The following is a 15,558-nucleotide window of genomic DNA, read 5'->3' as shown; positions in this document are numbered from 1 at the left end:
AGCCTGACGTGAGACTTGATCCCAGGACCCTGAGATCATGACCTGAGCGGAAGGCAGAGGCTTAACCCACTGAGCCACCCAGGCACCCTAAAGGCATTTTTTAATGGATCATATTATTCAGCTTTAACAAGGAAGGAAATTCTGATTCATGTCATCTGGATAAAACTTGAGGACATTACGTTAGGTAAAACAAGCTAGTCACGAAAAGGACAAACACTATATGATTCTACTTCTATGATGTTCTCCAGAATAGCCAGATTCATAGAGACAGAAAGTAGAATGTTGGTGGCCAGGGACTAGAGAGAGAAAGGGATGGGGAGTTAATATTTAAAGGATGCAGGGTTTGTTTTGCAAGATGAAAGACAGTCTGTGGATGGACAGTGATGACGGTTGCAAAAGTGTGAACGTCCTGGGTACCATTAACCTGTACACTTGGAAATGGTAAGGATACCAAATGTTAGTTTTGTATATATTAATAAAATATTTATAAAAGTAAATATTTAAAAATGGATCACAGACCTAAATGTAAAAACCTAAGCTTATAAAATTTCTAGATGAAACATAGGAGAAAATCTTTGTGTCAGAGGAGTCAGATTTCTTATTACAACATCAGAAGAACAACATATAAGAGGGAAAATAAACCCAATAAACTGAACTTCTTGAAAATTCAATTTCCGTTTTTTAAAAGAGGCTCCTAAGAGCATGAAAAGATAAGTCACAGACCAGAAGAAAATATTGCAAAAATTTGATTAAGGACTTATATCCAGAATATATAAAGAGCTCTCAAAACTCAATAATAAGAAAAGACCACAATTTTTTAAAATGAGTAGATGATTTGCACAGACTCTTCACCAAGGAAGATAATAGTTGACAAATGAGCATATACAAAAGGTATTCAGGCTCATGAGGCATTAGGGAAATGAAAGTTAATACCACATGAAATTCTACTACACATTTATGAGAGTGCCTAAAAGATAAAAGACTGACCGTACCAAATTTGGGGGATGATGTGAAGTAACTGAACTTTCACGTACTTGTGGAAGGAATGTAAAATGGTATGGCCACTCTGAAAAACAGATGGGCACTTTCTTACCAAATTAGACATACACCTACCATATGACCTGGTCATTCCACCACTTGCTTTTTACCGAAGGGAAAAGGAAGCACGTGTTCATACAAAGACATATACACAAACATTCCTAACAGCTCCCAATTATAAATGATCCAAGTGTTCACCAACCAGAAAAAGGATTTTGTATGTGATGCATACACATATACATATACAGTCATACAACGAGATACCAGCTCCGCAGTTGAAAAGAGGGGACCCCTGTTCCATGGGACAGCACAACCTCCAGGGGGGCCCGAGGGAACTCTCTTGGGGAATGGAAGTGTTTCCTGTGGTGGCTGGGGATGTGGTTCTACAGTCGTGCACATCTGTCAGAACTCATTGAACTTGACACATTTATTGGTACATTTTATTCTATGTAAATCATACCTCAGTAAAGCTGATTTTAAAAAGAAACAATGTGTACATTGACACATCTCATTGAACTTGATGCATTTATTGGTACATTTTATTCTATGTGAATCGTACCTCAGTAAAGTTGATTTTAAAAGAAACAAAGAACCTTTCTAAGAAAAAACAGATGGCTTCTACATTTATAACAAAAATGTTTTATATATCCATATCTATAATGATTGCTTTGCCAAGTCATCCCTAATCATTAGACAGCTGACTGTGGAGGAAGTGAGGCATCAAAGGACATTGCTCCCATTTCATGGAGGCGGATACTTGAGGCAATAAACCGGAGGGCCTTATGAGTCAGGGAAGGCCTGTCTACAGGCAGTGTCTGGAGGACCACGCCAGTCCCTCAGATCAGATCCCTGCACTGCAGGCACTGTTTGTGTGTGTACACTCAGGGTGGAGAAGGGGAGCAAGCAGAAGAAAGAGGATGATGACTAATAGAAGCTCACCTCCTCCAGGGAGCCTACGTGGGTTAGGCTTCTCTCTGGGCTCCCTTAACACCTGTGTTAGTCTGCTCCAGCTGCCATCACAAATCCCACAAGCTGGGTGGCTTCAACAACATTTATTTTCTTATACTTCCAGAGGCTGGAAGATGCAGATCAAAGTGTCAGCTGGGTTGGTTCCTTCTGAAGTCTCTGTCATTGGTTTACAGATGGTCATCTTCTCCCTGGGTCCTCACATGGTCGTTCCTCGCTACCAGTCCCTGTCCCAAGTTCCCCTTCTTAAAAGGAGTCCTATTGAATTAGGACCTACCCTAATGACTTCATTTTAACTTAATTACATCTTTAAAGACTCTCTCCAAATATGGCCACATTCTGAGGTACCGGGGACTAGGATTTCAATATGTAAATTGAGGGAGGACACCATTCAGCCATTGTCCACATGGCCCACAGCTACAGCCCACTAGAAAAACCAGACTTGGGAGTGACATTGGGTCTGATTAGCCCTCTGTTTGAGTGGTTTGACCCTTTAAAGTCCCACTAACCCCTCTGGAAGTGAGCAAATAGTACCAGCATCTAAATTGTGCTTTGAGGAGGGAGTGAGAGCAAAGGCTTTGTGCAAGGCAAAGCGCTGTTATTTTCCACGGAGTTAATGGTGTATCCCTCCAAGCTAACCCTTTTACCGGGGCTCACAGGGCCTCTGGGTCATATCGACAGTAAGAAATGCCTCTGGTTTATTATCCAGCCCACGTAAGTCAGAACCCCCTTGAGCTCCTAGTTCCCAAATAAAGTCTTGCTATTATTTCTGGGAGTCTCTGTAGGAGCCTTGGGAGCCCCAGGCTTCTCCTAGTCTTCTCTTCTGCTCCCCCACGTGACCTACACAGCTATTCATGGAGGTCTCAGCACCCCAGAGCTGCAGGCTCTCAGACACTCATTGGGGCCACCCCATCTCAGAGCCACTCTTGCTCTGCTCAGAGGAGGGGACATTCCTCCAGCTCCACACTGTGCCCTGTCTGCTCTCCTCTGTTCCCTGGGAACTACCCCATGACTGTAGCCTAGGCCTGAAACTTCCATATGGCCCTCTCCATGGGGCTCCAGCCAAATCCCCCAAACGAATATCTTGGTGTCCACAGTCATCCCCCACATTCTGACTCCTCAGGCAGATCAACTCACCTCCATCCAAATCATCTCATGTAAATTGGTAGGAGACCTCTATCCCCACCAGGAGCTGGGGCACCAGGGGTTGGCACAGCCCAGATTCCAACCAGCTCCAAAGTGTCTGGTTGCCCTGGGGACATAATGAGATCCTGGTGGGGATCTGCCTTACTCCTTCCTCTCTGCATCCTACCCAGTTTGCTGTACTTGTTGGCAGCTGGCGTGTAGTAGGTACTCAGGAAATGCCTATCAAATGGAGCCATTTGCTGGTTTCCCATGGAATTTCTTGGAAGTGTGGTCTTTGCCTCCCATAAGCCAATTATCAGTAACGACACTGGCTGTCATTATGGAGAGCTTACAGTATACGAGCCAAGCACCACATATGCCCCCTTGGAATCCTTACAGAAACCCCGATGGGGTGCTTTCTCCTTTCCCTCCACCTCATTTAACAGATGAGGAAACAGATGAGCAGTGAGAATCCACATCAGGCCAGGCGGTCTGGCCCCATTTCCTTCTGAATGCCCAGGCTCTGCCGCCTCCCAGGTTGGGGTGGTGCTGGAGGAAGGCAGCAGGAGCAAGGCTGGGGCTGGGAACAGAAGAACCTTCTGGCAATGACCACCACAAAGCTGCTGCCTGTGGGGATTTCAAGTGATTCTGAAAGTACATTCCATGGCCACTTGTCTGTGTTTAGGTCACTCTGAATGAACTGAGAAGTCAAAGTGGAAATCCCCCTGCTATGGGTGACCAGCCCTGGGTCATTTAGAAACAAGAAACTCTGGGTCTGAGACATGTGGGGAGGTCAGTTTGCCCAGCTCCTTGCTTTGGTCAGAACTTTCGATTCGTTCTTCCTAGGAGGAAGGGTCACCAGGTGCCATACATTTCCCGATCACCGCCTGTGTACCTGTGTTCCCTGTCATTCCACCTGAACTCATGACAGAGAGCCAGCAGGGGATGCATCGCTGGCCCCATTTCTCAGACGGGAAAGCTGAGGCTCAGAGAGATGAAGTAGTGGAATCAAGGTAATGCCATTGTTAAGCTGGAGTTCAAAGCCGCAGGAGTCTGATTGCAAAGATGTCGAAGGAATTTTCACAATGTGAGCACGCCAAGGTAACCAACACCCAGCCAACACAGGAGATCAGAGACAAAGCTCAGAGCCTCCAGGGAAGCACCCTTTCCTGAAAAACTTTGGCAACTCCGAGATTCCTCTTTGATGCTTTCTGCATGTTCCGGTGGATGGAACCCAGGCCACGGGACTGTGGCAGTGAGTGGAGCTTTGAAGCGAGGGATGGGTCGAGGGGAGGATTCCATCACTGGCTAAAAGGACAGGCTTCCCCCTTGGGGATACCTGTTAGAAGATGGGGTCCACCTTCTTCTCTTCTGCAGTGAGGTGGGGGAAGCCAGTTTCCAGACTCAGGCCAATTCTCACTTCTATCTCCATCAGTGTGGGGAGGGCAAGAAAGTATGGTGGAGCCCCTGGGTTGAATAGTTCATCTGTAACATGGAGATTAGGGCAGTATCTACCCTTACGTTACAATGTGTGAACCATTTAGAGTGGTGCCCAGCTCACAATAAGGGTGACTCTGGCAGATCTGTGTTCAGACCCAAATTCCCTGTGTACCAGATATGTGACCCTAGACAACTTTCTAACCTCTCTGAGCCTCACTTTCCTCACCTATAAAATGGGAATAGCAGTATCTTCCTCAAGGTGCAGTTGTGAAAATTAAATGAGACAGCAGCCCAGTGCCGAACACACAGTAGAGTCTCAGCCAATGGTAAATATTCCTAACAGAATTTGCACGCCAGCATCTAAGCCCCTCCTGCTCCTTTCCACCCGCCACCAGGAGGTCTTGATGGGTTGCAGTCTAATGGTATCATCAAGTGTTTTTCCTGCCATTTCCAGGGAATTAAAAGCACACAGAACTTGCTAACAAGTCCTGAGGAACGACCAGGCCCAGTGGAAACTCATATGTGCCAATGGGGACAGAAGCAAGAGAGTTTCTAAATTCTTACAGACTTCAGAGAGTGGAAGAGGCTTAAAACCTTGCTCTGTGGGGCGCCTGGGTGGCTCAGTGGGTTAAAGCCTCTGCTTTCAGCTCAGGTCATGATCCCAGGGTCCTGGAATTGAGCCCTGCATTGGGCTTTCTGCTCAATGGGGAGCTTGCTTCCCCCTCTCCCTGTCTCTGCCTGCCTCTCTGCCCACTTGTGATCTGTCTGTCAAATAAATAAATAAAATCTTTAAGGAAAAAAAAAAGAAAACAAACAAACAAAAAAACAAAAACAAAAACAAAACCCTTGCTCTGTTCCACCCCAGCAATTCCACTTCTGGATATCTATTTTAAAGCAAATACTCTTTGGGGCGCCTGGGTGGCTCAGTGGGTTAAGCCTCTACCTTGGGTCGGGTCATGATCTCAGGGTCTTGGGATCAAGCTCCAAGTCGGGCTCTCTGCTTGACAGGGAGCCTGCTTTCCCCCTTTCTCTCTGCCTACTGCTCTGCCTACTTGCGATTTCTCTTTCTGTCAAATAAATAAAAAAATATTTTTAAAAAATAAAGCAAATACCCTTTAAACATAGACAAAGCTTTAACATCCCAGCGCTAACCATAATAATGAGGGGGGGGTGGTGACTGAAAGTCATAATAAGGAAAAAACAATCAATAAAAACAGACCCAGAAATGATCCCAATGACAGAATTAATAGATAGAGCTATTAGAACACTTATAATAACAATATTCCTTATGCTTAAGATAGGAAAGCTTGAGTGGGGTAAGTAGAATCATAGATTTTTTTGTTTAAACCCAGATCAAATTTCTAGCGAAAAACAAATACACTCAGAGGAAAGGAATAGTGGACAGGACTAAGGCAGATTTGACAACACAGAAGAAAAGGCTAGTTGCTTTCTGTTCATTGAAGCAGGAATGGTACTGATAAAGATGGTGGTGATGGTGGGACCCATCATAACTACCATCTGTTGATCTCCAGCTTTGGACCAAGCCCCATTCACCTACCATGTTGTTTAATTCCTGCAACAGGCCTGTGAAGTAGGTACTATCATTGTTCCATTTTACACATGAGGAAGAGGAAGACATGATGCTCCAGGTGAGGCAGCTGGAGCTCCAGGGAGTTTAGCCGTAACCCAGGTGGTCTGGATTTGAACACCACCTGCCACCCTCTTCACCTCCATATAATGCTACACGGCCTGAGCTGTGGTCACTGTGGCGGCTTTCTTTCCATAGGTGGGGCCTGGTACAGTGTGCTGGATGCACATGGTCTCTAAACTCCATAGTGACCAGAGAAGGGAGGTACTATTGTCCTCATATTGTCCCCACCAGCAAATGAGGAAACCAAGACTCATGTAGGGGGAGTGATTGGCTCAGAGTCCCAGTGTTGGTAAGAGAAGGAGCCAGAATTTGAAGCAGGTCCCTCTGGCCCCAAACCTAGCCTTTCAGGTGTGCCCTGGGGTCTTAGGACATGTCAGGGACAGTGGTTCTGAGGCCTCTTTGTAGCATGAATGGTATGTCTTCTCTCCCATTAGGGAAAAGTCTCTGGAATCAACAAAGTACCTGTGGTCCTTGCTGGTTTTGCCCCTACCCAAATGATAACTAGATCAGGAGAAGCTGGGATTCTGAGAGGTACCCACATGTCCCATCAGGAGCCCAGATCTGGAGGACAGTATGGTGAAGTCCCACACTGAGAGCATGTAAGGGAATGACCACAGAGCCCATAACAGGAAGACGTGTCGCAGACCATGCCCGGGACATATGGTGAGCTTACTGCTTGCTTATTTTGCATGAAGATTATTTTCTCACAGATGAAGTGGTCGATTGGTGACTGAGTCAAGGAACAAAGGAAAAAAATTAGACTCGAGAAAGAACTCTCAGCAGTGACTCTTACTGGCACACTTTTTTGGGTGAATTGGCAGCAAGGTCAGTCTGTGGACTATGTCCTTGAGCGCCATTTAACAGGCATGGGAGAAAACCAATCTCTACTACCAGTGGACCCTCTATTAAAGCTTGAAAGGTTACCAGTGGAGTGTTTGTGGGAGACCATCTCTAGAACGCCTGCTACCACTCACCTAGCTAGGCTGGGTCCACACCATGGAATGTGTTAGGATTCTTCTACACAAACGGAGGCAGACCCACAGAATAAAATGGCAACACCCATCAAATGCCTTCAAGTTGTGCCCATGCTGAGACTCTCAAGTTCACTTTAGGAACAGATCCTACGAAATAGTTCTGGACACAAACTGAGATCTAGCCTCAAAGATGTCTCTCACTGTACCACTGTATGGACTAGTATTACAAAATTACAAAAAAAAAAATGAGTGGAAACAACCCATATGTCCATCAATAGGGGATTCATTAAATGTACAGCAGAGATGTGTAAAGGAATACAGAGTTGCCTTGCCAACTGTCACCACAAAAGAATCCTTAATGACATAGAAATAGGTTCAAGCTATATGGGTCAAAGAAAAGACAAAGGACGACTTGTAACATTTTTCTAATCTGGAAAGGGAAAAGTGTGGAAAGGTCCGTAAAGCCATAGAACCAGAAGAACAGACCCAAAGGTTAGTGGTAGAAATAACTCAGGTGCCTCTCAGTGGGTGAATGAAGTTGATGGGGTAAAGATACCAAAATGAGACAGGATTTAGCTGTGAAAACAAGGCCATCCGGCCATTTGTGACATGAATGGACCTTGAGGACATTATGCTAAGTGAGATAAGTCAGAGAGAGAAAGACAAATACTGTTTAATCTCACTTATCTGTGGAGTCTGCAAAAGCCAAACGCAGGGGGCACCTGGTTGGCTCAGGCAGTAAAGCATGAAATTCTCAATCTCAAATCCAGGGTTAGTAGTTCAAGCCCACATGAGGCATGGAAAGTACTTAAAACAAACAAACAAACAAACAAACAAAAAACTTCATAAAAACAGAGAGTAAAATGGTGGTTACCAGGAGACAGAGAGGAGCGAAAATAGGACAAGTAATGTTCATAAGCAAAAGCTTGCAACAAGTAATAAATAAGTCCTAGAGATCAAATGCACAGTCTAGCGAATACAGACAACAATATTGCACTATAATCACTCAACTTGCTAAGAAATTAGATCTTTATTCCAACCACTAAAAAGAAATTATAATTCTGTGACGTGACGGAGGTACTAATTATTGCTAAATTGGCAGTCATGGTGTAATATATGAATGTATCCACTCAACATGTTGCACACCTGAAATTTACACAATGTTATATGTCAAATATATTTCAATCCCAAAGAAAGGGAATGGTGTATACCGGATTCACAAGCGATTTTAAATTGTTTTGTCTATGATTTTCAAGTCTCCTCCACTGAATGTTTTCATTTTGCAATCAAAAGGTTTTAAAAAAACTGGTATTAAAAATAAAAACCATAAAATTCCCCGTTGCTAAAAACAGGAAATGGAAAGAGTGTGCTGGATGCCAGAGCTGGGAAGGACAGGGGTGGGCTGTGCCGGGTGGGGCGACTCTGATATAAAAGGCTGCCAGTATGGAAAGGTACTTCCAGCAGCTGCGTCCACTGCTCTGTGCTGGGACCATGGAGCTTCCCCTGCTGTGCACGCTGCTGGTGTTTGCTGGTGAGCTGGGAAGGGAAGGTGGGACGTGAGTGGGCGCTGTATCTTCTTCCTCAACTGAGCCTTTGCTCTGATCCCCTACGCTGGCCCCCAGTCCTCAATCCTTCTGCCCCTGCAAGGAGCCAGCAGCAGTGGCTGGTCCCCTAGAACACTGGCTTTGGCCGGGGAGCTCTGGGCTGCCACGCTGTGCAGCATGCCTCTGGTCTGCCATGAGGATATGCAGCTAGAGGCTCAGACACTGGGGCTAGCTAAGCAGGTGCCTGCAGGACTTTGGACGCCAAGTTACAGAAAAGGATCTCCCCGCTTCACTCTGCTCCCCTTTGTCACCTTGACCAGATAATAACAATTTTTCACTTATGCACAGTACCATGTACTTTTAGAACCCTTTCTTTCATGTTCATTGTCTCCTTCGAACCTGGGAAGAGGGTCCTGTTAATGGTGGTGGGAGATGGGGCGGTTTCCATTCAAACTTGCGCAGATCAAATGTAAAAATGTGCTTGGCTAGCAAATCAGTGTTTTTGTTCCTCAATCCACCCAAGTATCCAGAGTTAGAAAGGATTTGTACTTTAAAGTGGGGCTTTATATAATCCTGGGACTACTACATTTGTTTTAGGGGAACACATCTCCAGGGCTACAGCAAAAACCATCAGGGAAATTGCAGTCAAGCTACAGGAACTCATCTCTCAGATATAAAGAAGCAATACGCTGGAGAGATAAAATACACAGGCGAGCCTGCATTCAAATGCTGTCTCCTAGCAGGATGACCTTGGCCGAGTCACTCCACCTCTCTATGTCCTCACCTATAAAATGGACACAATAACACCCTCTTCATAGGGTTGTTAGGACTTTGAAGAGAAAATGTATCCAAAGGGTTTAGCAAGTGGGATTAATAATGAGCAAACAATAGCTTCACACATGGCATGTGCGTGATGAACTGATAGCCTTGTAACTCCTGGGGGAGGGCGCCCATCCCCCTTGGTGGCAGCGAAGGATAGAAAGAGTTGCCAGGACAGGAATTACTGACAAGCTAAGCCAGTTCACCAAAGGCATCGTGACCCCAGATGGAGCTCCTCGGTGTCTCAGGACTGGTTGCTCCTTACTGTAAAATTATAAGAAAGAAGACGACCATACCAAAGCATTCTGAACCAAAACTCAACGTACAGCTTGCTTGGCAAGGGAAAACGACATCATTCAAGTGTGAGTTTACTTGTGTATTGCTAAGCTGACATGGAAAGAGCCAGACTTGGGGCAGAAAGAGGGAGGAGGTAGACCAGGAAGGCAAGATTCTGAACTCAGGTCCCTGGTTGACGCACAAGGTCGGGGGGAAGTCCGCTGTGGCTTGCCTCCAGTTTCCTTAGCACAGAAACTGGGCTTCCGGTGGGCCTGGGATGGGTCATTAGTCCCCTTAAGACTTAGCAAGGGTGTCCAGTTGGAGCCACCGTGTCAAACAGGAGTAACAACATGGGTTCCTGTACATTGAGGGGACACACCGGGGACAGAACAGACCTGCAAGTACCAGACACCCCCGGTCGCTTTTAGCTGTAGCCCAAGGCAACCTGCTGGGGATCTCACCCTTTAGGATCCCTTCCCAAATCTCCTCTTCCCACCTCCCCCTCCCCCAAGTGGGCATTAATCGTAGTTCTTGTTGTATTAATGTCAGTTTCTTAGTTCCCAAAAGTATACCGTAATTACGTAAGCTGATCATAACTTCAAAGGGAAGTAGGCGAGGGGTGTATAAGATCACTCTGTAACTCCTTGCAAGTTTTCTGTACCTCTAGAAAGTACCAAAATAAAAAGAGTAATTTATTGGGTGGGAGGGGATTTATCTCACAGGTTGAATGAAGTCAGTAAATGACTACATGAGCACGTGGTTGGCTCCGTCGGTTCAGCATCCCAGGGTCCTGGGATCAAGTCCTGCTTTGGGCTCCTTGCTCAGCAGGAAGCCTGCTTCTCCCTCTGCCTCTCCCTCTGCCCCTTCCCCCTGCTCGCGCTCTCCCTCTCTCTTTAAAAAAAAAAAAAAGAAAAAGAAAAGAAAACGCAATAAGCCCTCACTAGTGCTGTATTTTTAACAGCCATAGTGCACAGTGGCTGTTGTCATTTTACTATCCAAGGTCACTGGTTTGGTGCAACCGGGCACAAGTGCCAGGCCTGTGGTCTGCTGGCCATCTCTCACATTCACGTCCTCTCTTTGTTGCTGGACTCTTTGGCAGGTGTGATTCCAACCCAGGGCGGGATCTTGAACCTGAACAAGATGATCAAACAAATGACCAGAAAGATACCCCTCGTCTCCTACTGGTCCTATGGCTGTCACTGTGGACCTGGGGGCAAAGGTCAACCCAAAGATGCCACAGACAGGTAATCCCTTCACGGGCAGGGCGGCGGTCCTGTCTTGTCCTGTCCCGTCCTGCCCGCACCCCGGGACTCTCCCCTTTCCTGTTCTCCCATGGATTCATTCCACGAATTCATTTTGTGGTCTGTTCTAGCAACCCTGCTGGGGCCCGGTACCGTCCAGGCCCTCCTGGAGCTTGCCTTCTGGCTGGTTCTGCAGAGTCTCCGAAGGCCCCCGGCCCTTCCAACCCTGATCTAGTTAGAATACCCACACACACTCTCTGCTGCCACAGCATGCTGGTTTTTGTTTGTTTGTTTGTTTTAAAGATTTTTATTTATTTATTTATTTGATAGACAGAGAGAGATCACAAGTAGGCAGAAGGCAGGCAGAGAGAGAGGGGGAAGCAGGCTCCCTGCTGAGCAGAGAGCCCGATGTGGGGCTCGATCCCAGGACCCTGAGATCATGACCTGAGCTGAAGGCAGAGGCTTTAACCCACTGAGCCACCCAGGCGCCCCTGCGTGCTGTTTTTTTAAAAAAAATTCCTACTTCTTTTTTTGCCACCGTCTCGTGCAATCTTCACCAGGCCCCCTGGGGAATCGGCCAGGAGGGAAGAGAGCCATCCAGACCCAGGGCCACTTCCCTCATCCACCATTTACAAGCTGTGTGGCCCTGGGCATGTGGCTTGACCTCCTTGAGTCTGTTTCTTCATTTGTGAAATGGGGATCATACTAGTGCCCCCATCACAGGGGAGCAGTGAAGCTGAAGGGAGTATTCACGCAGGAAACACATGCCTGGCTCACAGGAAGTCCTCAATAGGCCTGAGCTAGTGCACCCTCCATAGCGTGCGCTCAGTTTCCCCCCTCATGCAGCCGTGCTCCCTGCCTGTCCCTCCTCCTGTCCTCTCTCTCCAGGTGCTGTCAGAACCACGACTGCTGCTATGGTTACCTGAGGCAGCACCAGTGCCGTGTCCACACAGACCACTACAACTACACCTTCTCCGACGGGGACATCCAGTGCCGTGAGTGCCGGGGGTCTCGGGTTTGGAGTTAGAGGCTGAGGAAGGGAGGTCTGGCGCTTACTGCCTTCACGTGCTCTGTGACAGTACACAAGCCCCTCAAGCTGTCTGTTTTTCTCGTATGTCCAGCGACAGTAGCGGGGTTCTGGAGGAATGGGGCTGGGAGTAGGGAGAGGTCCAATGGGCGTTTGGATCTGGAAGGGCGGCAGACCTCAGCTTGGATCCCAGAGCCACAATCAACCGGCTGCGTGACCTTGAACACATTGTTTAACCCCTCGGAGCATCAGTAGTCTCATCCGTAAACTCGGGATGATAAGAGCGTTCTACTCCCTAAAGTTAATTCCAGAGCTAAAATGCAAGCAGACCAAATGAGCCTCACATGCTGCCAGGCGCATGCTCAGATCAATCACTTGGGCTAAGTACAGTATCAAGTTACAACTTACATCGTTACTGGTCCTCAGAGCAGCCCGGCCAGGAGCGGCATCACCCTGATGATCTCCATTTTACAGACAAGGAAAGTGAGGCCAGAGGGACGAGGTGTTTGTCCAGGGTCACCCAGATGCAGGTGACAGAGCCTGAGCTAGACCTCCGGTCCCCCCCGGCCCTGGGCCCCTTCCTGGAGACAGCGAGCAGCTCCCATGCCTGGGAATCAAGGAGGCTCATCACATCACTGCCTATTCATTGAAGGCTTAATAATAATAGCAACAGGGGTGCTTGGATGGCTCAGTCAGTTAAGCATCTGCCTTTGGCTCAGGTCATGATCTCGGGGTCTGGGATCAACCCTCATGTCGGGCTCCCTGCTCAGCGGGTAATCTGCTTGTCCCTCTCCCTCTGCCCCTCCTCCCCCTCATGCTCACTGTCACTCTTTTCTCTCTCTCTAATAAATAAATAAAATCTTTCAATAATGATAATAGCAATAATAATAGCCAACATTTATTGAGCACCTATTGTGTGCTGAGCGCTTTGCTTCTCCTGTACTCTCAGCAGCCCCAAGGCCAGCTCTTACCTTCATCCCAAGGACAGATACTAAAACTGATGCACCAAGGTCCGTTCAGCCTTAGTCTCTGCACATGCTGTCCCCTCTGCCTGGAGCACACCCCCTCGGCCACGGCGGCTTTCCGCAGGGGGAGCAGACCCCTCCCACCTCAGAGCTCAAATGGCTCTTGGTGCTGAGTCCCCTTCCCCCATTTTACTGTCTTGTAGACCCTGCCTCATTCCTTACTTCCACGAGGAACAGGCTATGATCCCCATTTCTGTGCTTCTCGAATATCCGCTGCCCCCCGGGAGTGTAAACCCTATGCGTCAGTTTGGGTCAGTCCTGTCCCCCTAGGGCCTGCCATAGGATGGGTGCTCAATTGTCTAGTAAATGGATGAATAAATGAATAAAGGAGCAAGGCACCCAGGGAGGTCACCATACATGCCCAAGGTCATGCAGCTAGAGCCCAAGCAGCTGGGCAGGGTACTCTAGCTGAGCAAGGACAGGACTGCCTTCAGAAACTCCCTCCAGGCACCCTAAGGCCACCCTGAGCTTTGCTTCGGGAAGGAATAGACACTGAGCTCTGTTCTCCTCCACCTGCAGCGGATAAGGGGAGCTGGTGCGAGCAGCAGCTGTGCGCCTGTGACAAGACGATAGCCCTCTGCCTGAAGCAGAACCTGGACACCTATCAGAAGCACCTGCGTTATTACTGGCGTCCCCGCTGCCAAGGCCAGACCCCCACGTGCTAGGAGTAGCCCAGCCTGCTGCCCTGCACGCCCTCCTCCGTTCCTCAGCATCTGCGGCTCTGGAACTCCACCCCTGCCCCAGCGTCGGACCCCCTCCACTGGCCTGGGAGGGTCTCCACCACGCCCCACCCTCCTTCTTGTTCTTGGACCTTCCAAATCTTTCCGACTGAGGCAGACACTCTCTTCTGATTGTGGATTAAGATCTGAGAAGAAGGCAAGTCCAGGAAGCCCCCGAGGGATGGTGTTTGGGCTGAAGCTGCAGGTATTAGGGGTGGGGACTTGGGGGGCCATGGTGCGGCGCGTCCTCCCTGCCATAGCCACTCGCCAGCCCGAGTCTCCCCCTGTCCGACACACTGTCCAAGCTGCAGCCGGGATGGCCTCTCTGAAGGGCAATGCTGACCCTTCTGTCCACATGGCTCTACTTCTTAAAACCCAAAGCCTCCCACCACCCCCGCCCCAGGGAGGACATCTCACAGAGTTTGGGACCCGCATTGTCCGCCACTATGTCGCTCTCCCAAGCTAGGCTGGGCGGTCCTTGTGGGAAGCACCCGTGACTGTTTTGGACTTGTTGCATCTGTGCATCCAAAGTCATGCCCAGGATCAAGAAGGAACTCCACGAATCCCTCGGGAGCTAAAGGCCAGATGAAGCTGCCTGGTCCTCTTGCTCCAAACGCAGGTCCACAAGCACACCTGGTGTGTCCGCTCCTGCTTCCAGGAGCTTTCTCGGGCTGGAACTTTGGCGGAGCCATCCTCAGGTGGCCAAGCCCCACCGAGGCTCCTCAGGGTCCCAGGGCCACTTGCAACAGAAGCCTCCCCTGGCTGACTCCTCCTTGGCTCTGAGGGCTTGTTCCATCCTCCAGACCCACATAGCACTTTACGGGTCTGTAGTCTACCAGGTTTGATCTTAAGTGGGATTTAACATTTGGCCTTTTCTGATCCCCTCCTGCTGGACTAGAGGTCCTAGAGGACAGGGGCTTTGTCTCTCATCTTTGTTTCCTCTGCTCCCCGAAATAGCAAAGGGGCTCGATTAATGTTCGTAGACAAAATGATCCCATGATGGATGGATGGAGGTTGTGGTAGATGCTGCTGGTACCCAACCCAGATCCCCACCTGGCCCTTTCCCCAATCCCCAGCTAAGCCAGATGTTTGGCTGCTGTGTGCTCACATCTGTCTCCTCCTCCTTGTCTGCTGGGAGCTACCACCCCCCCCCACCCCTCTCACCTCTAACCAGTGCCTAGAGAGTGTAATACCAGAAGGATGTAACTGACCAGCCCCAGCCTCTCTGCAGGACCACCGGGCAGCATGGAAGCAGGCTTGAGGCTAGACGTTCAGAACACCTCTTTGCTTAGCTTCATACCCTGGTCCGGCCTGTTTCCCTTGCTGCCTTACAGGTTTCTCCTGAGAGCATGCCCTCAATAAATCGCTCACTTGCACAAGAATCCTGTCTCAGGCTCAGCTTCTGGGGAAACTGACTTGTGATGGGTGGATGGATGGACGGGTGGACGGATGGACGGGTGGCTTCTTCATATAAGGATCTGTCATTTATATGTAATTATCTGTGTCCCCAGCAACAGGGCTGGAGCACCAGGAGCTACTGGCCCTCCAGCCTGTGACAGACATAAGTGAAACAACTGTCAAAGCATGTTTCCTATTTTCCCATGAAGTTCAGTGGCTCATGAGGCAGGTAATTGGAATTAAAAACCGTGGGCACTGGGTTCAAATATTAGTCATACCCCTGACTGGCCATGTGACCTCACCTAAGGAATCTTG

At 48.5% G+C, this 15,558-nt stretch overlaps 1 protein-coding gene across 1 annotated transcript; it reads left to right on the top strand.

The window, feature by feature from the left end:
* Positions 1 to 8,620: 8,620 nt before the first annotated feature.
* PLA2G2D (phospholipase A2 group IID) lies at positions 8,621 to 15,227 on the top strand. The gene is made up of 4 exons (XM_004741302.3): positions 8,621 to 8,725; positions 10,933 to 11,077; positions 11,963 to 12,069; positions 13,646 to 15,227. The coding sequence occupies exons 1-4, from the start codon at positions 8,638 to 8,640 to the stop codon at positions 13,789 to 13,791; spliced, it is 486 nt and encodes a 161-aa protein (XP_004741359.2). The 5' UTR covers positions 8,621 to 8,637; the 3' UTR covers positions 13,792 to 15,227.
* The last annotated feature ends 331 nt before the right edge of the window (positions 15,228 to 15,558 follow it).

Source organism: Mustela putorius, unplaced genomic scaffold (assembly GCF_011764305.1).
Source record: "Mustela putorius furo isolate JIRA1106 unplaced genomic scaffold, ASM1176430v1.1 tig00003853_pilon_pilon_pilon, whole genome shotgun sequence".
NCBI classification, from domain to species: Eukaryota; Metazoa; Chordata; class Mammalia; order Carnivora; family Mustelidae; genus Mustela; species Mustela putorius.
Note: the sequence above shows the minus strand (reverse complement) of the source record. Positions and strands in the feature narration are given on the sequence as shown.